Source organism: Rhopalosiphum padi, chromosome 4 (genome assembly GCF_020882245.1).
Source record: "Rhopalosiphum padi isolate XX-2018 chromosome 4, ASM2088224v1, whole genome shotgun sequence".
Lineage (NCBI taxonomy): Eukaryota > Metazoa > Arthropoda > Insecta > Hemiptera > Aphididae > Rhopalosiphum > Rhopalosiphum padi.
In genome coordinates this window covers 53,268,470-53,296,375 of record NC_083600.1, presented here as the reverse complement: position 1 = coordinate 53,296,375, position 27,906 = coordinate 53,268,470, and the positions used below count along the sequence as shown (strand labels likewise).

The window sequence follows — 27,906 nt, the reverse complement described above, 5'->3', positions numbered from 1 at the left end:
AAGTTGATGTGCACATTTTTTTAACAATTCAGTTTAAAATTATCGAAAAACTTCGTGATTTGCGAAACTAATAAAAACTAAATCAAATCAAATATCCAAAAATATTTTTTTATTTACAAATATGTAGGAGGTAGGTAACTAAATACATGTAATGCCATTTTATTCTAATTATTTTAAAAAATGTATAATTTAACTACCTATAATAATTTATGTGCTCTATTATGAAGAATTGATACTTGATAGTTTTATTACGAGTAAAATATACCTACAATTTACATTTCTTGAGCTAATGGACATTTTAAACTAATTTATGGACGTATATATTTTACCCTATTCACTGAATCCGTTTCCAAAATGGGTTTTCTCTCCTATTATATGCATTTTGTACATTAACACGGGCAAATAAAACGTTGTTAAATAACGATGGTTGCCGATAACATCTGTGTAATGGACAGAATGACAAACCACACGATCGATAAATCCCTATCTCTCAAATCGCCTACAATTGTGCCAACGGTTCACAATGTTGCCCCATCGCACAAGCTATAGGTGTGCACTTTGTTACCGTGTTTAAATGTCAACTTATATAATAGTATAAAACAACCTTACAGTTACAGGTGTCAATCTCACTCAATGTTAATAGCAAATACACCGTTATACCTGTCTTCGATTAGAAACTTGTCGCTGACGTTTTGCACGCACTCTCCTTTGGTCATGATGGTGGTCGTATTTATATTGATGTAGTGGTTCACGCCAGACTGAAACCATCGACCGGACCATTGGGCAGGAAACTCACATTGGCCTGCAAACGGAAACGTACAGTTGATAAATATGTTTAGAATATTTAGTTATTGAATATACATATTATATCAAATGGACAAGATCGAATTGACTACATACGAAATATATCGCTTTATAGTTCTTGTTAACATTTTAAACTCGAGCCACTGTTATTATGTTTTAATATTCAATCAGTACTCAACATTTTACTGCTTTACACGAAGTATAGATGATTTCATGTTTCTAAAACATGAATCGTTCGATATTTTTAAATACTTATAATTGTAATTATTTTAGCACTTGTAGACCACTATTTATTCAATAGTAGTCTACACTAAGTTTAAAATTATTACATCTACTTACATTTTCACACTTTTAGTGGATAATAGAAGATGAAGTTATTCATTTTTTTTTCAAAATGTTACAAAATTATTACGTGTTTAAGATACATGTATAGAAACAATTTTAATAATAAAAAGCTATATTTTGATCTATTAACTGTCGGTAAATTACAGTCCCACTGCTATATTATAAAATAAATTCAATACAATTATAATAATTTGAATCACTTCTACTATTATATACATATTATTTAAAATTATAAAAATGTATTCTAATTACAATATATCCAATTAACTATAGTTAGAATTATAAATTAGATTGGGCTTAATAAGAATATTTTAATAATCTCTTTAAGTCTAGACAGACAAAAAATAAACTAATGGAAAAACCAATTATAGTTGTTTATTTTACTTTTGTGTTTATTTATTTTGAATAAATGATTCAATATTTGTTTCCGTTTCATGTCGCTCCTTTATTATAGCATGAACTAACTGACAGTATATTTTTCTATAAACATATCGAGAAGCATAATATGAAATGTAATTGTACCACTTTTCAACGGCTTTATTTGTTTATGGAAGGTCATACAATATAATTATATACGGATACACTGTACACTGTACAGGTATTATAGGTAAATAAGCTTTTATGTACTTAAAATATTTTGTATTCATATTTTATAACTCTTTTTTAAATTTATAAAACTCGAGTTTGTGTAGCTGAACTCATCCAAATCAAAACAGTCCGCTGGAGCGCACTCATGATAATAATCATATATAATTCTATATACTCGCTGATTGAAAATTATAAGCTATTGTATTTGTATTTTGGTAAGTTATAATTATACAAACACGATATGCGTATGAATTCAAACGCAAAATATTCCTCAACTGTATTGGTTAATTATGTTTTGAATTACAAGTCCGTACACGCGGCGCACAGGATGACGAAACTATAGAGTTTCTACCTATATATTATGTTATATATAGAAAGAAAGAGACGCGCAAGTATGTGTTTCGGCATAGGTTTTTCCACTACCCCTCGTTTACTGTTATTACTGCAGGGGTATACGCGTATTTTCTTGATACACGTACCGACCTATATACGTATAAAATATAATCCTAAGGATTAAAAACTCATACGCACGATGGTAAAACGCACACACGTTTGCACGTGCCATAGCCGAGTATAGTGGAAAAAAAATTCCCCCACACTTGTGTACATTATATATAACCTCATGTATATACTCTCACAGTATACCACACATATTATATAGGTATGCGATAGGTACCTATCGTCGTACTATACGCATACGTTGTATGTATTTGTGCGCGCGTGTGTGATGAATAATATTATTTAGTATTATATAATATACATGTGTGTATACGATGGCGGGAGTATATATACTGTTAATAAACACGGGAGCCAGAGGCAGTTGCAGCAGGGTTGTGCGAGGGGGTGGTCGGCGGTATAGAGGGCGGCTTGCGCACACACGTATGGTGGTGTATATATACCCGGTTTTAATACTCGACCGAAAGCGCATTCCTATTAAACTTTAAGCTTTTCGGGTCCAACTTTGTGTATGCGTTCGTGTGTATAATACACAAAACACTACGCGTTTATAAACATACATATAAGCCACCAGAAGAAGCAGAAGAAGCCCGCAACGGGCGCCGTCGTCGCCGTCGTCGTAGTAGTATAGTAGTAGTCGTTATAGGGTGAGACGAGATTTGGACCAGGGATAGAGACCACGGTGTCGACGGCGGCGGGAAAGAGGGCGAACGTCGCCGACCAAAGACAGAACGCCTGAGCGCCGAAGGTGGCGGTATGTATGTGTGTGTGTGTGTGTGTGTGTGTGTGTGTGTGTGTGCAATTGGTGTGTGGGTGGGTTTGGGTGTGGGTGAATGGTTGGGTTTGGGGGGGGGGGGCGACACCACCGATATTAATTTCTATACCCCCGCCAACCGGGCTGTCAAGAGGAGTGATGGAGATCAATATTGCAGAGTTATAAATAATACCAGACGAAACTTAACCTCCCAATCCCCTCCCCCTATATCGTCACCGAAAACCTCGATCGTCGTGTCGTTCTCACACTTAAATATATATATATATATACTGTACACGCAAAAGTTATCCTGCAGGCAAATCTCCTACAAATATGTATATATATATATATATATATACACACATACATACACACGTTATATTATTATAAATAAATATATACGAAACGCGCAATAAACGTGAACATTATCACCACGCATATTATACCATCACCACCGCCGCCAAGACGAGCACTCAACGGGTAATGAATACATAATACGTCAACCGTGCAACGCGTCAGGTATTTTATTTTAATGTGATTGTTTTCATATTTTTTTTCCCAAATTAAATACATATTCACGACTCATAATAATAATAATATCGTCTGCCTAATTATAATAAAATTAATTAAGGAGAATAGATAAAAACAGTGTAATATATTCGTCCAAGCATAAATGAAAACTACCCAATTATTATCGAGGAGGCAAGAGATACCGAACCATTTCTTTTTGATTTCGAGGATGCGTATTTCCAAAAATATTCACAGAATTTGGGTAGTTCCTTTGATAAAGAAATATAATAATATATCGAGGTTGTTGGTCCATAATTCGATGTGGTAAACATACGACGTCCAATGTGTAGTTTTTTTTTTTAATTATAGCTTTGGTTTTATCATAAAACAATAATAGTCAAATTAAAAAATATACATTTGTATTTGATAAAGATATAAATCGTAATTTAATACAATCTCAGAGGAAACCTTTACTATGATACTATAAATTATAATGAGAATATAAATCAAAATGTATTGTTATATTTTAGTTGTTTTAGTTATTTCGGATTAATTTTATTTGAACCGGAAGTTGATAAAGAAATAAGTGGACAAAATTATAAAGTTTTTAGAAACGAGATATTCAAAGTGAGAGGTTGAAGGGGGGAGTTGATAGTTGGATTTTTAAAATTGATACAGAAAATAATATTATTGTCGACTATAACTCGACTAGAACCGAGGTCATCCACGCATGACGAAGACATTTCCTATTGGGCGATGCGCGACGTATCTAGGAAAGACGAGTCTGCAGTTAAATAACCAACGTCAATTATTAAAATTATAATACATTGGTATATATACCTCTGTATAATGTATATAGTATTCCGGCGTACCACGTACGAGCATATTATCATAATACATAATATGGTCGGCGCGGCGGTTAGAAACGTTATGACATTTCAATAGAATTTAAAAACACTAACATTTTTACCCTTTCATAAGTGTAATGATTAATCGAATGCAATGACTCACGCATTGAACACTACAAACGAATCTTCTCAGTCTCCGCTATCGATATACACCGAACACCCACACACATATACGTAATGTATATACATATATGTACATATTATATATATTTGTAATAAAGTATACATTTATGCGATTAATCAACATATTATTAAATATAATATTATGAAATTATTATTTATTTATTTATTTATTTTTGTTACTTCATCAGAACACAGAAATTACAGAAACCCGATAACAGTAGGTATAACTGATATAGTATGCAGAATATAATGTATAATATAATATGGTATGCAGAATTGTTGTATAATTTAATTTTGGGAAAATAATACAGTTCTATATTGTTTGTGTTTAAATATTAAAACACAAAACATCGTGCAATACTATAATGTTTATCAGACTCGACATTGCGAGTAGTATATATTCTTGTGACAGCTGATGAGTTGATTTACGTAACAACCCTGCAGTATACTCTACACGCACGAATGGGGTAGTCTATAATACCACTACACGTTTTACACTTCGAAAACACTGTCCGAAAATATGAAGTAATTGATTTTTTAATCGAAACAGACATGTTTCTGCATAACGCGATAGTTATAAATACGACAGACAGGATTTCGCGATTATGATGACGTTTCAGACGTCCGGCATGGGCCACAGCGGTTATGTTTATTGTTTATATATATTATATAATATTATATATACCTGTTTATGTGTGTGTGTACGCAACAGTCACACCGACTCTCGACCTGTCGAACATCAGCTGTCGAGCTTCATAACGATATATATATATATATGTGTATTGTATACGGACCCGAACATATCATCGCCGTCATCTGTCCGGTTTCCCACGGGGGCAAATATTTGCTCGCCGATTTCCAAAAGGGATCACGACCCTAGACCGAATCCCCCCTCGGAGTCTTTACCCCGCACTGCTCGTCGTCACTGTTATCGTCGCAGGTCGACGATTTAAAACAAACAATGGGCAAACCGCGCCGTTGTTCCCGCTATATTATATATACATATATTTGCGCGATTATAATGCCAGTCGTATGACGGTAAGCAATAAGCATACATACATAATATAAAATATATAGGTATATAAACGGTGGTATCGTGGGATATACCGTGGTTTGTGTTCTCTGCAACACAAAGCTCTTCAAAAACAATGCTAATTGAAAATTGGCTGTATATGTGTATATATATATAATATATACATACAGTGTATAGCCGCCCTTTTCTTTCATACCGTGACCTAACACACGCCAGTATATATACCGGACGACGGCATAATAATAATACTAAAATACTGTGTGCAATGTGCATGGATGTCTGGCGGCTGCTACGAGAACCCGATGACGACGACTAGTATATAATAACGCCTATATAGAAGTACCTCAAGTTATTAGTTATTGCAACAATAATCGCGTTCAGAAGCCGTTGATAAATATATTTTACGACTTGCCGCGGGAGACGGGGGAAAAATTCGCTCTACGCTTCACAGCTGAAGCTGTATTATATATATTATAATATTATGATATAATATATTTAACGTTAGCTATGAAAACGAAAGAGAAAAAAAGAAAATGAAAAGTGCAGTAACGGGGTAAAATGCGGTTAATTAAAATTATAATAGCTCACAACGATTATTGTTTTGTAATCAACATTAGGACAACAAACATTTAAAATAAAAGACTGTTGATTTGTATTTGCGCATATTTTCTGTAAATCTTTTCGTTTTCTTTTAGGCATACTTAACTTGCTATTATACCGCAGTCAATCTATCACCCGCAGATGTCGTTATAATTATTATATTCCTTCATAATAACGTACATATATGTATACAGTATAATAAACCTATTTTTTTTATAGGTTAGATGCAGCTACATACATTTATTTTGTAACACCATTCGATGTTAAACACATAGATGAATTTAATTAAACGCATATTAATTTTCCAACAACTGACAGAGGACACGACTGAGAGCACTGTGTAGAAACGATGAAACTTTATCGACTATCAAATTGAAATGTCCAGGACCGGACTTATAAGTTATAGTCGTACTTATTTTGCGCACCACAGAGCGCATCATACATATATGCGTATTGCGTATAAATATATGCACATGAAAACATTTAGTCCCAGAGTTAAATTGAAACAGTATTTTATGGAACAAAAAACTTTATTAATTTGAAAACTACTTCATACCAATATATATTGCACTGACTCAAATAGAAATACATTTTTATATACTCAGGTAATTTTAAATAATAGGTTATAATAATGTTATATATAGGTTCGGTATAATATGCACGCCAAATTTGTATTGTATTCATGTATTATTATATAGTTATCCGACCAAATTTTAATCATTCATCATTCAATTACAAAAAAAATGTAGCCGTATATCTTTCAATTTAAAAAAAAAAATGTTGTCACGTGCATTTAAGTTATGTTGTTTAAGAGTTTTATTTCAGTATTCTTATGCCAAAATATAAAATTTAATATTAAATAAAAACAAAAATTTTCAACATTCACAAAACTTACAGAACACTATTTTATTATACTAAAAAACACGGATACTTGATGCCATGAAAGTATTAAAAATAAATAACAACATAATTAAAGAGCCGCACAGCTAATAATATTTTAAAAATAGCACTAAATTACTATATTTTGTTTTTAATTTAATTGAAATAACGTATACACTACTATGGTAGGAAATAAACAATCACGATATAATATCCACCTTTTATTTGTTTACATAAAAATAATTAAAATATATACCCATGTTTTAAAACTGAAAAACAAATAATACTACGGTAAATATATTTTGTTACAATTTATCCAATGCTGTTTAAAATGTATTTAAACAAATAAATATTAATGGCCATGTTGTTTTTTGCAAAATTATATATTCTACTACGTATTTTGACGTCAAAAAAGTAATCAGGTACTTTATACATCTTTGTATAATATGTTTTACATTTCTCAAGATGCGTTTATATTTGGCCACGAACAGGAACGAATTTTGGTACAAAATTCCGCCAAAAAAAATAGCACGCTAACTCGGAAGAAATTCGGCAGTGCAGCATTGTCTATTGTTCGATATAACCTTATCATAAGATACACATCATTCTGATGAGCCAAATATCTTTCACGGATTACACTGAATAGCATTTTATTTAATCTACAACTGGCTCAAAATGCACCAAACGGAAACAAATGATAATCGTCAATTGCACACGTTTTTAAAGCTTCGGCGACAACAAATTCTGGTTATATATTTCAAATATAATTCAATAACATTATAAATAAGCAATCGATAACGGCACTTTCGTGTTAACATAACAAAATTAACACAGTTATAAAATAACTAAGTAGATACCTTTATTATAAATTATATATCAAAACTATTGTAATTCATATACCTAATACAATAATAATGATATGTACTGGAATTTAATAACGCCTAATGGTTTATCAATACTGAAAAGGTTTGAAAAATAAATATATACGATTGTGTTTTTCTTTCCTTCTTTCTTTGACCTAGCTGAAATTAAAGTGGTATCGCACCAACTAATAGTATTTTATCTCTGGCTACCATTCAATACCAATGTGTCTCGTTTCAAATAATTTCAGGATATGTCATTTTGTAACCGAACGAAATTCCCTAAAGGACATTTTCTAATTTCGCTATATTTTTTTTCTTCCTTTCCCGCGTAAAACTTCTATTACAGCATTCGGCACAAATTATATCAGAAGACGACGACGACGACGACTACTACTACTACGGTCGATACCTCTACCCACCCGTAGACCATGCACCGGAGCGTATATTTCCCCCGGGGGCGTCACTGCCCCGGCAACGGCGGCTCTAATTACGTTAGATATCCGAACTCCTGTCGCGCGCCTACCCCTTCCGCGAGCCACGAGTATAATTCATTAATCACAAACTGGCCAAGTGGGTAACACGTGTTCCTTGCCCAACCACCACCCACTTCCATACACTAAATACATATATACCTATATATTTATACACACATAGTTATATAGTAACTGCACGCGGGTCTCGCTTTTCATTATGCACGTTATGTAAAGTGACGGGTTTGAGACTTCCTCCCCCGCACAATCTACAACCCGAAGTTCCGTTGACCGATCTTGAATGATTTATCGTAAGTTTGTTGTTCTATACACGTATAGCTTCCGCTGACCCTTGATATTTTTATATACATAATAAAACGCGTATTGTATTTCTGTCGATAATAATTTGGATACCGCAACATAATATATTTCTGTGCATAAATAAGCTCAAGAAAGATCAATACTTAAGGAAAACCATCATAGAATTAATACAATTATTAATTATTTCATTTTAAAACGTATAAGTACGAGTTATAAATTGCAATAATCATTAAAATTACCCAACAGAATGATTTTTTTAATGGTTATCAACGATAAGGATTCAAACTTTAAAATACATATTTAAATACAGTTTTTATTCCGTTCAATTTTCTATCCCAGTATACATATATTTTATGTAAACATTTAAACTAACTATTATAAATCAATAAACATATTTGTTTAAGTATATATACAGTACACTAAATATATACACATGATATCATTATTACGTGAATAATTGATCTAGGTCATCGTATAGATTATACTGTTTTATAAATCAAAACGATATTTTAAAAATAATTTAATTGCCATTGGACACAATGAGTTTGATTTTTGTACAATAGCCATAAATCTTAGCTAATGGAATGCAAATTACAATGTTATAACACCAATGATTTCAACAATGTAACTTTCGTAATATAAACAATAAAAAATGATGATATCAACAGAATATTAGTTATATGCAATGTACGACACAAAGGGAGTGGAAGGAACTTAAACTAAAAATACCAAAAGTATTTTAAACACATTTCAAGCTAAGACTGATTTAGTGTTTATAATTGACAGAGGCGGTTTGTTAAAATATCGCATGTCAGTTACGATTTATGCGAAACTTTTGATTCTGCATGTGCATAGAAATTATGAAAATGTCTTAACCGTTTGAAAAACTCCTATTTTAAGATCTATATAAATTAGTTGTCTATCTAGAAACTGCAGAAAACATTCACAACTGAAGTTTTTCAAAAAAAAAAAAAAAAAAAAACAATAAATAATACATAATACACTTTTTGAAGATTTACGTCAGGTAATAATATTATAATTTAAATTATATTTGAGTTATATTAATTTTATATTAATTAAATAGGTATAACCAAGGAAAGTTTAATAATAAAAATTAATAAATAAAGCAATTCAAATTTAAAATAGAAAATACAATTATTATTTGAAATAAACAGTTTTATTGGTTTATAGTTTGTTTCACTAAATATTTTAATGAACTAAAAATTACTTAAGAATTTTATATGATACAATAAAACGAATAGATACATAAAATAATTTAATTTGATTTGTTATAAAAATGAACTATTGTACAAATACGAGTAGCATATTAAAATGTATAAAAATAAATTTAATTTAAAAAAATGTAACTTATATATATTATTCAACAATATTTCATTCCAATTTAATAATTTAAAAATAAAAGATACCTATTGTAAAATTATCCTAAAAAATATAAATAGTAATTACTAATTGTATAATTAATTATATCATAATCCGGAACTAGTTATTGACGTTTTTATTAAATTCTAAATAGAAAAAAAAACTTCTACAGTAAAGATGATGCTTGATTATAATCAATAATATATTATTTATTAATTTGTATACCATGACTTCAAAATCAAATATGCGTCAAATAATAATGTTTACATATTATAGTAATTATAAATAAAAGTTTTGATACAATATTTCAATAACATTCAATGGATATAATATATAATAAATAAATGAATGAGTTTCAATTACTTTGAGTATCTATGTATGACAAAAATACAACATATACAAACTTGTACAAGAAAATAATATAAAATAGTGTATTTATCTTAATTTATAATTGATTGAGAAAAAATAAACTAAGTACTTTTAAAAAAAAAAAAAATTTCTATAGATACTTATTTAACATTGGATACATGTTTTTAGAAATGTTAAATTATTTTTTTAATTAACATACCTATAGCTTTATATCAAATTGTTAACCACCTATAATCAAATGATACAGTATTCCATGATAAGTTTATCGCAACTCAAATCACAACGCATGTGAGACTATAAATATCGCTGTACAATTGTTACGCATTTTTACAAAAATCAACACCGCGTGGGCTATGGATTAATAAATTGCTTCAAGACTAGAATAACCGGCACATTACACAAGATGCTAAAAAAAAATTATAAATATGTATAAGTAGTGACAATCGTAAACAGCGCGTAGAAACAAGGTTGCCCGGGAGACGTCTCCATTATTGGCTTTCGTGTAATTTTGAAAACAGAAGAAAAACACCAACGACGACACTGACGAGTTTCGCTGTCGTCGACACAAACGTCCTTCTCGCCCTCTAGTTAATTAAATAATGAAATATAGCATACCGCGTACGCTACGCCGCCACGGCGACACGGTGCGTGTATATATTATATTCAACGGCAGACGTTTGTTGTGACGTAAATTTTTCACTTAATTAACAAACGCTTGGGGTTTATTTTCGTTCCAGTATCACCCACTCTGACTCTCTCTCACTATGTGTCTATCTTGCGACACACGAAGCTGTTGCAGCTCACTCGTTCGTTCCCAAAAGGATGTATGTATTTAGGGCGGTGGCGTGGTAGGAAAACAACAATATCTCGACGTGACTCTTCCGTGGTAAATACTACGTGCGAAAATCGGCTTTAATATACGGCAAAGAGCACACGCACACACATAAGTCATATATATATAATAAACAGACCACTGGGTAGCCCATCGTGTTTTCCGAATTCTCGTAAAACCGACACAGAAAATTGGAAAATTACTTTGACCATGCCTATAAAATAATATCTATCTTATAGTTAGGTATAATTGTGGTTTTATACATAGGTTGTTTTTTTTAATTACTAAACAGCCATTATTTCAGAAAATTAATGTATTTTTTAAAATATTTTATTTTTGCATATTATTTGAAGACATTAGAAGTTATAGCACAACATATATACTAAAAATATTCCATTTGGGAACATGCAGATAATTAAAACTATATAATGTCACATAAAAAATAGTAATAGTTAAATAGTAGAATAGTATAAACAATAAACATAAATAATTTATCTTTCCTGACGAACGTCGTTGTATTATAGATATACGTAATGACTAAAAAAAAAAAAAAAAAACTACCTATACAAAAAATAGTAACAATACTATTTTAAATGACTATTATAATATGAAAAAAAAAGTTTTCAAAAACATGAATTTCCCCAAACAAATGACGTTAAGTGATAAAAATAATCACCCTGTATACACAATGCCAAGTCACGTACTATGTTTCAGTACAGTGATGTGCCTTGTCAGCGGATGGGTCAGACAAGCAGCGGTAGGTCACATGCGTATATATATATATTATATATACTTATTATAAAACGACGACGAATTCTAAGAAAGAAGGACGATAGATTTTTGAATTTGAGCTTGTGTGGTGTAAGTTGTTTTTTCCACTCTCGCTCGTTTCGTCCGCGTTCGTTCCCCCGGGGATGTAGCAGCACGCGCATTCCGGACGCAATTTAATTGGGATTACAGTATAGACTATAGAGGATCGCCGAGTCGAGCTGCTGTGGTTGTTATTGTCGTTGTTGCCGTTGCGGTGGCAGAATTTAATTCATGGTACGATCCTACGTAGGCTTCTGAGTGTTTGCGACAAGGCGGAGGATAGTGTATATTGGTAAAGAGATGTTTAATAGTAAAAACAAAATCACAAAAACGTCAAAAAATAATTATATATAAATATTGTGAAAACGTTCGAATATTGTACAGACCAATTGGTTATTAATTATTATGTATAAGTACGCAGGGACAGCGATAAAAAAATTCTAACGATAAATATAGATTTATATATACTGTAGAAAAAAAATAATTTCTACCATGTTTCAAAATAACACATCCTCGAAAGTTTTGTGTGCACACATTTAAAAAAAATATACCATTTAATTAGGTATACATTAATAGAATAACGTAATTATAAATTTTAGATGAACACCACTGCAATAACGTGAACGCAAAGACACGCGTAAGACATTCTATGTAATAAATTATACTTAAAAATATATCTTATGGGTAGTTAAACACGTGAAGGGTTCTTCTTCATTAGAAAAAAATAAAAGAATTATATTTCAATGTAGTCAGCAAAACCGGATATTTTTCACGATTTTAAATCTTAAGCTATATCATCGCCAAATGCGAGCACATGTACTGTAGAACAGAAATGACAAGTGCAATTAAAAAAAATACACATTTAAAGGTAATAGATGAATTAGTAGATAATTAACATGTCATTTTAAAATGTTAAATATGCTAAAATGTATATATTTTGTAATATACATAGATATTATTAATTATAATTCGCTTATCTAAAGGCCAAAATATTATAACTATATAACACTAATCCCAAATAACTGTTCAAAATAGGTTTAGTGTGATCAATAGCGTCTGCCACCAAAAATTGCATATATCATATCATTATATGTATAATATATTTATCATTTTCACATTTATTACGTATTTTTCTTTACATAATACATTGTTAATAGCATAAATAAATTAAAACCAAAAATAATTCGTTCATCTAAAACTGAATTAGACAAATTTTTACAACTTCTACGCACGACTAACATAATAATAAAATTCATTAAATACAATTTACATTGCAAAATATATATTTTTTAAAATTTCAAATTATTATTAAATATTTTAATATACATATTAATATAACCATCAAAACTTATTTGGAATGTTGTTTTTATTTAGAATTCAAATGTGTTAAATCATCAACACATTTAAAGAATAAATCATCAGCTATTCAAAATCAGCTCAGTAATACAAAGCAACCAAAAAGTCTGGTTTTGTTTGAAACCCCAATTCTAACTTCCAGTTCCACTCTACCAGGAAAACTTTATTCTTTATCAGGCGTCGTGCAATCTTTTCAAAAAACGGCTTTTCTAAAACCCACCACAACCGCCATAACGATAAATCACTATCCAATTCCATTTATTAGTTATTTAAATTCTAAGTTTGGAGATAAAATAAAATGCAAGAATGCCATCACTATAGAACTCATTTAAGACCAATGTCCAATATATAATATATATATTAAGGCCCCTTAAGATTTAACGGGAATACATAAACAATTAATTAACTGTTAGAGGAACGTACAAATATTTACGATAGTAAATATAATCTAATAATAACAATCCAACTCATATTTATCCTTAAATATCCAAGAAATATTAAAACCGAAAATAAAATTAATAATTTACGAGTTTCCAATTATGTGTTTTTCTTTTTAGTATGGTATGCAATTACTATAAGTTATAACTATTCAACTTTAAAGGTATACAACAATTGATCAGAAAAGTTTCATACATAAGTCCTTCTATAAATTGAAAATTCAATTTAAGTAAATTTAAGATAAATAAGTGATAGGTACATGCAATTCTAAATGATATGTATAACTATAAAAAATATTAAACTACAAGATTTATTACAAAATAATAAATATCGATTCATAATTTATTTAGTTACACACATACTTTTAATAATTTTAATTAACTTAAACCCTCAATAACGTACCTAATATTATACCTATACCTACGGAACTACGGTTAAACGAGCACCGATAAAATATTAAATAAGACACATTTGTGTGTGCGTTCATGTGTGTATTATGTATGTTACTGTGGTAGTGTGAACGATTGTCAGGTGTCACTGTTACGTAGCAGATTTATTTTAAGGGGATTATTGGTCGACAATAAACTTGTCCGTACGTAAAAAGCGATTAAATACGTTCGCAAAAATACAATATATTGTATCAATGTGTTTATAAAAACTTTTGTGTGATTGCATTATGTGTATTACGTACATAAAATATAACTAAAGTAAGTATAAAGGAGGTTTATAAATATTTCAACAAAAGTATTTTTTAATACACATATAAAAAAATAAATACAAATAATAAAAATGTTCTTTAGTAAAATTTAAAAAGTATTAAATATTGTTATCCTCAAAGTTTATCCGATTACTTATTCGAAAGAATAAGAGGCGACAGATATTTCTGAATGACTGTTTATGAAAATAATTTAAATTTATTGAAAAAAACGGTTAAAACCCAGATGAACGGAATGAGCAACGATTTTGTATTAACAATAAAGTTATCAAAATGTAAATACAAAATGGGGTTACCTATCACTTAAAAATAAATACAATTAAATAATTATTCATAATATCGATAATAATAAGTATTAAAAAAAATATATTGTATCTTATGTATGGATTAATAGCGAATAATTAGATATAACTAAATAAAACTAAATAAGCAAATCGGTAAACTCAGACCATTTTAACCATATTAGTACATACTCGTAATTCACAATGATTTAGTAATATCTCATGTCCGATTCATAGAAATTTATTTTTAATAAAGAAACCGCCAAGTAAAGGACACCACGACTTACAATTTCGGTAATCATTATTTTAAGTACATATACATTTCTATATTTTTACAGAGGGAGTATACGTCATTGTAACAGGACACGCTGTCAAAACAAAAGAGGCTCTCATTATTTTCGCATAATAGAAATGCTAATTCTAAACATAAACTCGGGAAATAAATAAATTAAACTTTCAGTTTGATGGCGGTAACAGCGGTGTCAATATAAATAAAATATAAAGGGACAGAAGAGGACGCGGGGACAAGAGAGAAAGGGTTGAAACAAGAGTACATTTTTTTTTACAAAACCATTTGCTCGGTTTTTGTAAAAATATGGAGCATGGATTTTTTTTTTGTTTGTTTGGGAAAATAATGTAATAGACAGACAAACAGACATACCCGACCGACGGTATATGCATTCATTAATACATATATAATTTACAAACTTAAACAACACAACATATATTTTATAGATGTGTTTATACTAAAAGTAAAACATATAACAAATTAGGAAAGCCGACTCGGCGCTCGGTTTCTAAACATATATAATATACTCAATACAGTGTAATTACTTAAAAATTTTAAAATAATTTGGTAACCTAGAATATTATACTTATTTATGTATATAAATCTATCAAAATCGAACATCTTAATTTGCACACAATTTACATGATTAACAAAAGCATTATACAGTTATGTATTTCCTCAACTTATGCATTAAAATAATAATAATTATTATTATGTTACGAATAATATCTATTTTATCATTGCTAACCAAATCAACTCTTTTAACTGCGTACCTGTATAATAAACGATGGATGGACATAACGGAGGTTTCTATACCGTTTACATACGGTTCTAATAAGACCAATATATATTGATATGATTAGAAACCTTATAAAGGCTTAATTAATTTATAACGATTGAGAGTATCACAAAAATATTCGTCACTGATATAATACATGTATCATATAAACAATGTGTTACTGCAATAAAATACAAACACAATATTTTAGAGTTTGACAATCAGTTCAAAATTATTCATCATTAAATTCTCGGAACTATACGAATTATAGTTATGTATAAACATAAATGTCATGATACTGCTTTACTACTTTGTAACTGTACAAACATGAAATTAAGCGAAACAATCTTTAATCAATCGATAAATGACACAACAAATATTTGTATGCAATGTTTTATATTAAAAGGGAATATAAATTATTTGATGGATAAAGAAAAATATTGGCTTATAGCCAATATATTATAAAAATAAATCAAAAAACATATACTATAGAGAAATATAATTTACAAAATGTTTTAATTAATTTTGGTTTACACAAAAAAGGTATAAAAATAATGACGCATATAAACGTGTTTAAGAACAAGAATGAAAAACTCAACTAAAAAAAAATTAAGAATAAGACGGTTAAAAAAAAATTGAGAGAATGTTAGTATGCCAACATATATTTTGTGAGTTGATTCAATAGTAATTGTACGTATGAGATCGAGTGACTATAATATTAAATATAATTATATTATCTATTAGTCACAGAGAAACCGATGGAAATGTAACTAATTATTTTAATTGTACTCTGCGATTAGTTTTTAAATAATACAAAATTGAAGTGAGCATACAGAACTAGCATTTGGGAAAGTATAAATGCAACATAAGTTCCGATATAATTTCATAAAGTTTTCATTAATTAATTAAAAATATTAATTTTGTTCTGTCTTATGGGTATTTCCAACTTACTATTTTTAATGAAGATTTTTGGTAATATAAATTGTAATAATTATATGTGCATAGGTATAGTAAATTATATATATATATATATATGTTTAAACTACAAATATCATCTTATTTTATTTATAATATAATGTATTCTATAGACCAATAAATATTTTTTATCAATACTTCAATATATATATAGTTTAGTTTAATATCCAGTATATACCAGCTGGTATTGATCTACTACAAATGAGCTCTTTGATGGACCCATTTATCAATTTAATTACTTAAATGCGGTTATTGTAACATATGCGTGTAATAGTTTCGTACAACTAAATATCTTTATTTGTAACACATAAAAATTCCATATTAAAAATATTAATAATTATTTTGAATCTAAACTTTTTTTTAATAATATTTAAAAATTATAAAATATTATTAAAAATAATACCATTGTTTCACTTTTTTGACGCAAATTAATTAATGAAAGTGCGTTTTTGTCTAGTTTCAGTGTTTGATAATAAATATGAAATATAGCAGAAAATAATTAACAAATAATAAAATTGATCAAAGTAAAATTGATATACAATTTGAGAAACTATATCTTTAAAAGAATCAAGATATTAATACTTTGGAATTGAGATAAAAATTAAATTATCAAACTAGATGTTTAATAAAAATCAACATTTTATTAAGTTTGCCTATACCTATATAATAGAGAAATCAGTAGATAATATAATAGATCGTAATATGATAACATATTTACTGGCATGTTGATGTTTCAATAGTAAAATTGTGATCCATAATATTTTCTATAATAACAATCATTGATTAAAAAATGTAAGAAAAATTGATAATACAATATACACCAGTATAACTTTATTACTCGCTTTATTAGATACTGGTTGAAATAACATACCAAAGAGGTAGACAATTAAAATAAAAATGTCTTCACGATGTCTGTTTTACATTTGAATGTTGGTCGATTAAACGTGACATGCAAATTAAACAGAGCTGACTGTACCAGAACCAAAAATGCAAATCGAGTTATTTCCTGCATAGTTATCACGGTGTTTTGGTGCTTCAGAATTGAAGGCAGGGCGATTTTGGAGTGAAGAAGAAGTGCGAGGGGTGAATTTGTAATTGTGTTGGGACTAGGGTTTTATCCCCGTAAGGAAGGAGAGGTGAAAAAAGTCCCGGGCATCATTGAACGATGGCGACGATGATGACCCGGCAATGAAAAATGATTCGCAGGGGCTGTACAGACAACATAGAAAGGGAAAGATACAAAGGTCGGTAGATGTCTGACAGGTGGACCTTTTTCAGGACTTTTGGGGTAATAATTGCTTAATTTAAAAACGTCAGTCACCACGATGAAAAATAACCCAATGACAAACAAGACACCACTACTGTTGTATTAGTAGATATTCTTTAGAACACTTCTTAATTCGTCCTACATTTTTTTTTTTTTTACTTTCCTTTCGAAAATATTTAAGTACAATGTATCAAATGTGCAATAAAATATTTTATAAATTAAAAATGGATAAAAGTACAATTGTGTAAATTAAAAATTAGATTGACAAATATTGGCATTTATTTTTATATCAAACTGTATAGTAACAAATACAACTATCTTTGAAAATGTAGCCTAACTTCTAATAGTTATTCAGTAAATATATAAATCACACAAAAGAAATAAGTAATTTATTAAAACTTAAATGATTAAATTCATTTATTCATTTTGGTTATTTTTATTGAACTATTACTGAACTAAAATAGGTCGTAAACATAGTATGTTTACCTACCTATATTTAAATAATAGTAATCTTAACAAAGTAGCACAAAAAAGTTTAATTTAAATAGTTCTTAATTGACAGATAAACAAAAATAATAATAAAAAGTTCCAAAATATAATGGAAAATGGAAAATTATTATAAATTAATTATTATGTATAATGTATTTTTTTAATCGAATATAATAATGCAAAACATGGGATTTACTCGTACTATCACATCATAATTCATAATTTAAAATATAAATAGTTTATTCAATGGTTATATACATCCATTGTCTATATCAAAATACATTAAGTTGTTTGTGCCAAGTTTTTATAATGCACGTTTACAGATGGAATCTATAGCAAGAAGTAAGGAAACACGTTTTTCAAACACCTGCAGTACAAGTCAAAGATAATTAATCAGAATTTTGAATACCGTAGTCTATATAATATTATGATATCATCTCTATAAGTGAAGGTTCGCGGACCTCATTTGTGTGAGTCTCAATTCTCATCACGCTGATCCGGGAACCACTGTTATTGGCGTCGTTATGGAAATCTGACGGATAAAATATCAAACGGGTTTGCAGAGAGAGAAATATAAGAACGAGGGGAACACGTTTGGTCCGAGTCAATTATTGACCAGCGCTGATATAATATTATACCATGCGAGACCGCATCAGCAACAACAGCATTTCGTAACCGACAAAATTGTATATACATACATAGTGATCCGATAGTTAGGTAATAAAATAATACAACCTCCAATAGCACAGGAATGGCCGGTCGGTCGTGCACACATAGTTTCCGCTTCATTATTGGCGAGCTTAAACCACTCTTCATTATTATTATAATACACCTGATGATGGCCTGGTTTTTAATTAAAAAATAATAATAAAAATAGCGAAATAAATTGAAACTACTGGGTATAATAACGAGATACAAGAGAAGCAGAGCCCCCTCAGGAACGATAGGAATTCCAACCTGTGTATGATATTGTTGCAGAAGAATGCCGGTAAAATGTCAACGCATACAAGGGTTACCATGCAATATATTGGACGCGAGGAACTTGAATGAAAAATTCCTACCTGTATTTACTGTTTACCGATGCAAACGGTGATGGAAAGGGAAAAATGAAAAAAATGTTTTTCGTAGTTTTTACTTTTTTATTTCAAACATCATAGAATAGTATAAACTTAGATATTTTACTTACTGAGTCCGTATTTGTTATAATATTATACTTGTGCATATGTTCAATTTAAAATCAAAAATATAAAATGATAGTTTGACAATAACCACCAAAACGCATGATCTTGGATTCAATACCACAATAATATTTCCCTACACATTCAATTGATGTTTGAACCCAACATTTCCACCCATAATCAAATATGTAGGTGATTGTTGTGGGGCAAAAACAACATATTATTTGATTCCTTATCAAATTAATTAACATTTTAATTCATAGAATAAATTAGGATATAATAATAAATCTCTATAGGCTGCACAGTACACACCTATAGACTTAATACCTACATATTAACAAATTATTACGAAAACATTAAATATGCCAAACGTATTTACGATTATTATATTATATAATCGTTGATTACATTTATATAACCAATACCTCATTCATTAAATATAATTAAGAGAACAAATACGAATATACTAACATTGTATAATGAATTTTCCTATTTAAAAAAAATCAATGGTTAAACTATAATATAGCTACAAAGTAATAAAAAACAATATTAAAAAGAAATTGTAAACCAGATAAAAAAATCTGCCAGTTACAGATTATAATATGCAGGTTCATGCAACAATAAAATGCAGAATATATACAAAATAATATGAATATACCTATGAATATGCATCATGTACAATGTCTATTAAGTTCACAGTCATATTCAATCGTATTACTCATTAGAAGTCGAGAATAAATGTATTATAGGTACATGTCCACGTTATTCGAAGTTTATATATATTCCATACAGGTATGTTCTACTTTTTTATGAAAAGTTATAACAGCACCTACGCTAGTTCATCACTGCAATTGATACAAGTTTCAATCCCAATTATTATTATTCTTTCAATTAAATTTATGAAAAAAAAAATTAGATTATCGTACACGACAAATTAACTCTTGTAAATCAATAACACCGCGACAGTTCGATAAATGAGTACCAAATATAGTCCCGCAACGCATGACTCTCAAATCACGACTACCAATGTACTACCTATTTAAGGTTGTTTTGGTTTCAGACTGAGTTCTTTAAAAGGATATTTTTTATCGCGAAAAAAATATTTTTTTTTTTTTTTTTTGTTAGCACAAAGTATACGCGACTCGCCGTTTGCACATGTTAATATGTTAAATGTTTGTATTTTAATGCGGACGTACACCAGATAGTACATAATACACGCATTTAGCGATACCTGATGATACGCGATAACATTATTATTATTATTATTATTATAAGTAGAAACACACTATCGTGTTATTTAAACGGCCGCAACTCCTCGGAATCGTATCGCCGTGATCGGGAGGGAAAAAATAATAATAATAATAAATAAATAGATACGAGGGCTGCGGCGGCGGCAGCGGCGGCGGCAGCGGCGTGAGAGCGTGCGAGTTTCGCGCGACCGCCGTGCTCCGAGTTCGTGACGATGCGACTGCTAAACGAATTAACAAGTATAACACTATATCGGACAAGTTTGCCGCACCGCCGGTGCTATAGTTTCCCACCGCCGCCGCCGCTGACACCAACAACAGTGGCGGCGGCGGCGGTTGACCCGTCCACCACCGTCGTCACCACCGCCCTGCTACACCGCCCGTCAAACTCGCTACCCGTCCGCCGCCCGTCCACCCCATCATGCACCCACCCGATCCATGTACACAGCACCGCCGCGTCCATCTCGGCCGTCCGCCCGTACCGCCGGCGTTGCCATGGTCACCGATACTGTTGTACACATCAATATTCTTTCGTGCCGCCGCCGCCGAACGGAGCTTCGCCGCCGACGACGACGACGACGACGACGACGCCACGCCGCGGGCCAACCCCCTCTACACCGCCGTCGACGGCCGTCCACCGTCAGACCGTCACGCCAACAACACGCCGCGCCGACACCGGCGTCCCTTCTTTTACTGACTCCGGAATAATGCATAAATTAGTGTAGCGACCAAGACCGGGACGAGCGCGCGCGCGCGCGCGCGCGCCCTATTCTTATACTGTGTGTTGCACATACACGATTTTCACGAAAATCAACGTTTAAAAAAAAATCGCGCTAATTCGTATTATATTCACACCACTTTTTTTCCCGCAATTTTTTTCTCCCGGCGAACGACGCGCGCGTGATGGCACTGCACATAGCGCTCGAGACGTCGAGTGTAATTATTATAAAACGCGAGTTTACGGTGCGATTATTTAAGTACGCCAATTTGACTGCACTTGGCTAAATTAATTTTTTTATTTCTGTTTTCTTTTTTAATCGTAGGTACTTCATACGCGCTTACCCGCACATTATGTCACACACACACGATTCGTCGATAGCACACCGAAGTGCCTATTTACTCGAACGAACACTGCACATATGCACTGCGGTACACGCGACTACGCGAGTATATACGGACGCAACTTAATTTATACAACTTATACATATAATATATATATATATACGTATACGTATTATACACCATTAGTTCGCGTGTATACCTACGAAAGTTTCAGAGTAATTATTTAACTTCTGATTTAATTTTGAGTTAACGGAGAGGAAATATCGCGACATTAATATAATGCTTATCGGGTAATTCTATTATACACACACTATACACACGTACTAGCCTATAGCTATTACACACACGCATATATATATATATATATATATAACACAGCTACACTACGAATCCTGGTCGATGTTTATTGATTCAATCGTACTCAACTATAATATAATTATACAGACACCACAAATATTGGATATCATAATCATGTTAATAAAATCGAACGTTTGAATGGAAAAGTTCTTATGTATTATTAGCCGTGGCTAGTATAAAATAATAACTAATAACATAGTATTCAAACATGAAACCACATATCAATAATAATTGTGTTATTGATATTTTTTATTCCACTAATTGCATTATTATTTACATCACAGACGATTGAACAACGGTTAATATGTTACATAATATGCGTGTGTATAATATTATTATATTCAAAATGTATTTTGTTTATATTGACGCAGAGACCGTAGAGTTCACTGCGTAATACAAAAATTTGAATAATAAAAGAAAAACAAATAGTGGGTAATTTACATAAATAAAACAACAGATCTTTTGAAAAGTAACACTAGTATTGTTCATAATTATTATGTCATGCTCATATTGTGTAACACAAAAATTGTGTGTTTACTAGGAAATGTTTCGATGAAAAATTAGGGTACCTAATAATTTATTTCCACATTTTATCTAAAATGGTTATATGCAGACAGTTTTTGTGATTACTGCAGGTTATACACAACAATGAATGAGTAGACATTTATATGTACCTAATAAAAAAAAATTAATAACAACTTATTGCTACTTATAGAAATTTTATTAAAAAAATAAAAAACTGGAAATTATTATAAGTTAATGTTAACCTATTTATAATATTATTAAATGGATATGATACTAAAGGCCAAAGGGTATAGAATAGAAGGATCATATAGGATTATGATATATATGCTGTTACAGTCAAACTTTCAGTTAATCTCTATAATTTTTTTGCAAAGTTGATTCAGAAAAAATAATCTACGATTTTTGATGCACACTAAAATAGAATGACACAGAACACACGTTACACGACTATCAATATAATTAAATTTTAAAACTAAATACGAGGTAATGATATTTCATTTTTAACGGTTGTAGAATATAATCGATTTGAATTTTGTATTTTTTATTTTATTGCACATCTTAAAGGTAGGTATATACCTAAAATGTTATTTTAATTTTCAGATTCAAACAAAACAATATTCGTAATTATTTCAATGACTTATTATTACGTGCCTACATCTTACTAATTAATATAAAATAATTTACAATAGGTAATGTTTATTATTCCTAATGTTACCCATAACCCATATATAGTCTATTAAGTATTATTTTTTATAACAATAACTAATTATAAAGCCACGAAAGACTAACATTATTAATAAAGTTAATAAATATTATTTAATTTTTTGCTTTTAAATTTTTAAAATTATATAAATGTATATAACAATAATAATAACCCTTAAAAATAATTCATAACAACTTTAAAAGCTCATCAATGCTTCAAAATATGTTGGAATTAATCAGATTATCTTCACATATCGAAAATTCTATAGTATAAAAGTTAATTGTTTAGTAACATTTAAACGAATTTATTAGTTTTCGATTTGTATAAGAGAAAAAATCAAATTATGATTAAAAAAGTGAAAACGACATTAAAATAATAATAATTAAAATATTTAATGAATGTGTAAGGAAATATATTTTAAAAATCTATAATATGATATTAAGAATGTAAAATTACAAAAAAAAATGTTCTAGTTGATTTTTATAGGAATGAAATAAAAATAATAAAATTACAAAGTTATGTTAATTTCCGCAATATTTATTTTGATGTTATTGTTATTGAACAATACTTTATATTACGAAATATGTACCTATATAAAAAAAAATGAAATGAAAATATAATACAAAATATTGTATAATTTTAAGACATATAAACAATAATATTATACATTGTATGAATTAATACAGACTAAATAAAATAATAAAATAAAAAAATAAAAACGCAATTATAAAAATAATTTATTCAACTATTAATGTTTTTCAACTATTTATTTATCAAATTTACAGTCATATTATTTAATTAAAAAAAACTCGCTAATAATACTAAATAATATAGAACAGTGTTAAAATTAGATTACTACCTATGGTAAGTCTCCTTGTAGTCGTGGCAACAGATTAACAATCTTTGAAAACTTTTACTGGTGCGAAGAACAAAATTAATGAAAGTGCAAACTCGTGTTTTCACATAAAATGTCTTTACCAGTTTTTGTATATTTTAAATTTGTTTAATATTTTAATGCTTACGAACGTTATATTATATGAAAAAAATATTATTAGTATTTATATACGTATTTATAATGTCAAAAACAAAATTATAGACTTTATTATGATTGAAATTAGGTAGGTATATTTGAAATATTAATAATATAATACATTTAGGTAATAGTTATAAATTTATAACAAACGACAAAGTCTTAAAATATTTAGATGTTCTACATGTTAATTTTTAAAGTTTATAAGTCTATCGTACTTAATGAAAAACGATTAGTTAGAACTTATTATAGCTAAAAAAAAAAAACAAAGAAATTCTGCTGTAGGTAGTATTGTATAGGTGTTTTTGTAAAATGTTGAACTCAAAGTTTCTTATAAAAAATAGTTTGTTTTTATAAGAACAACTTCTAAGGAACCTTTCTTTAATTTTACAAGCTTTTCTACTCACAAAAAAAAAATAATATCCATAAATACGTCAACAATACTAATATAAATGTTTAGAGAAAATGTTAAGTTCCCAGTCAATCATTTTCAAATTACAACAGAAAAATTCAAATTGTTCTCGTTTAAAATAAGTTTTATGTAATAATGTTCATTTTGCAATTATTTTTTGTTTTTCAGATTATTTTGTAAAGTACATTTTACTTTTGTTCGTTCTAGAGTACAAACTAAATCTAATTTGAATCTAGAATCTATCCTTGAAGTTGGAGCATTTATTTTATTTCTAATATAAAGTGTCTTAAGAAAAATAATGCACAGTATTGTAAAACCAACTCATTCATTGTTCTACTCAAAATCTAAAAATAACATTATAATTTTTAATAGAATTTAAATACTTATGTAGGCATATATTTTAAATAAACTATTGTTTAAAATTGTATTAAATGGATAATAAAATAAAGCAATATGTTTTTAATTACATTGATGTTTACCTGGACGAAACAATGTTTCCAAAACACACAACATCAAGAGGAGTATAAACAGGACTTTGTAAATTTAGCAGGAAGTCTTAGGTGTTTAACCTTACTTACTCTAATCCGGTTTAGAATTAAGTTTTAAGAGTGATGAAACATAATATATAATATAAATACACTTTAAACATATATCTTTCAATATAGGTAATGAATCGGTCAAAATTCAATGACTATTTATTAACTGTACGGTTTATGGTTTAATAGGTAATTTTTTTATTGACTTAAAAATAATAACCATATAAAACCATATTTTTGCGAATATGAAACTTTTTGACTTTTTTACGGTTATAATCATATTTCAAAACCACATATTAAGATACTATTAATAATACTATAAATAATAATTGGTATAAAACAAACTGGAAAAAATACAACAGATGTAAAAAGCATGAATGACATTACTTCTTCAAAGTTCAAAAATACTGTCAATACCTTTTTAAATAAAGTTTTTCTTCTTAAAAAGATTCCAGAAAAAAACACTAATTATAAACTAACGTATTTATGTAGCTAATGCACAGTTAAGTGTTAATATACCCTTTGAAATTCAAAGAAAAGCGAAAAATGGACCGTTCAATGTAAATAAATACGTTATTTTTCACTAGTCATGTACAAAATTAAGTTGAAATAAAAAACATTAGTCGTTAAAAATTGCCGAATAATTAAGTGCTCAGTTTTTTTCTCATTTAGCCTTAGCTAATGATTCCTCTTTTTGTGGTCGATTCAAAAGATAGATTAATGATATGCGCCGGCAGCGTCAGGGGAAAAAAATTGGACAAATTACTCGAAAAGGTTTGGAATGGTAAAAAGAGGGAAAAGAATAACTCACAAGGGCAGAGAGAAAAAAGATACACCTCACTCTATCACTAAGTTCGATTGTATTATATATTTGAGAAGAAGGCGAATAAATCAACGTCCCGCGAATGGTGCTGAATAAGTTCTATTTTAAGGAGACCAACGCGAAGAAAGTAAAGGAAACTCATCTTTTTCTTTCCGAAACGTTGCAAGAAATAAATTTCACTTTAAAAAGAAAAACAGAGACCGTACGAATCCGAAAGGGTTGGTACCGAGGGAATTAACGAGAAGTATATATATAAGCCCGAGAAACGTTTACAATACCAATCTAAGACTAATATTTTTGCATGCTACAAAACTTAAATGAAATAGGTGTTAAACTAACTACTTGAAGCTCCGTAAACGACTTTTTCCAAAAATATAATTTGTAAACGTCCGTGTTTTTTCATGAAAAAAAAAGACATCCTATACGATTTTATCCATAAATATTTGTTTGTAATAATCGACCACCAAACAATAGTATAATTGTTCGTACATATTTATCACCTCTGTACGCATATATATATAGATATCCCCTGGTGCGGTTTATGGATGTACCTTTTGCTATAATACTATACTCATTCTTACATAACTTTAAACACAATTGCATTATTGTGGTTCCCACCCTTGCGTCACTACATCATGATTGTGTCGTTTGCATAACGAGTTTCTAGATACCCTCATCGTAAGTAAAACATTTTCGCTGTTTTGCCCTATGTTTGTTATTATTGTGTACATTTTTATATATAATAAGATTTTCGATGATATAAATAATAAATGAATACATAGTTAAAAAGAAAAAAAATATGTATTACCGTTAATTATTAAGTGCTGTTTATACTTTATAAACATATTAATGTAAATACAAAAAATGCATCAATTTCTGTTTAAAAATAAAATTGTCTACTTTTCAATATAGATAACATTATTTAGTTAAATTAGTTTGATATTATAAATATTTAAAAAAATAAATATTATAAGAATAGATTAACCTAAACGGAATATAAGAAAGTTAAAATACCATAATGAAGTTTATTACATGGGTTATTTATTTGATTTATTATAAGTATTATAGATATAAAATAAGTTTCGATAAACAATTATCTAATTTTATAAAATAGATTAAATTTAAATTTAATGTTATTTTAATATAAAAAATAAAATCATTGCAAGATTAAAATAATATTATTATCTGCATTATTCACCATGAATTCACGCGAGCTGTACTGAAATAATTCGAACTTTCAACAGGTCATTGAAAGATTATCTGCATTTATTAAAACACTTAGTGTGGTTAGATTAATAGGATTGTTGATTATGTCACGGATTTTTTTTATCCAAGTACAATGCCTCAAAGGTTTTGTTAATTTAATTGAAATGGAACACGCGTAAATGAATTAATACCAT

General features: G+C 29.4%; 1 protein-coding gene across 2 annotated transcripts in view; it reads right to left on the bottom strand.

The window, feature by feature from the left end:
- LOC132928300 (uncharacterized) overlaps window positions 1-27,906 on the bottom strand; it is a 149,223-nt gene that overhangs the window by 81,135 nt on the left and 40,182 nt on the right. For both annotated transcript variants that reach the window (XM_060992870.1, XM_060992869.1), the window contains exon 3: window positions 661-802. In XM_060992870.1, coding sequence (XP_060848853.1) covers window positions 661-802 — 142 coding nt within the window. The remainder of the gene's footprint in view (window positions 1-660; window positions 803-27,906) is intronic.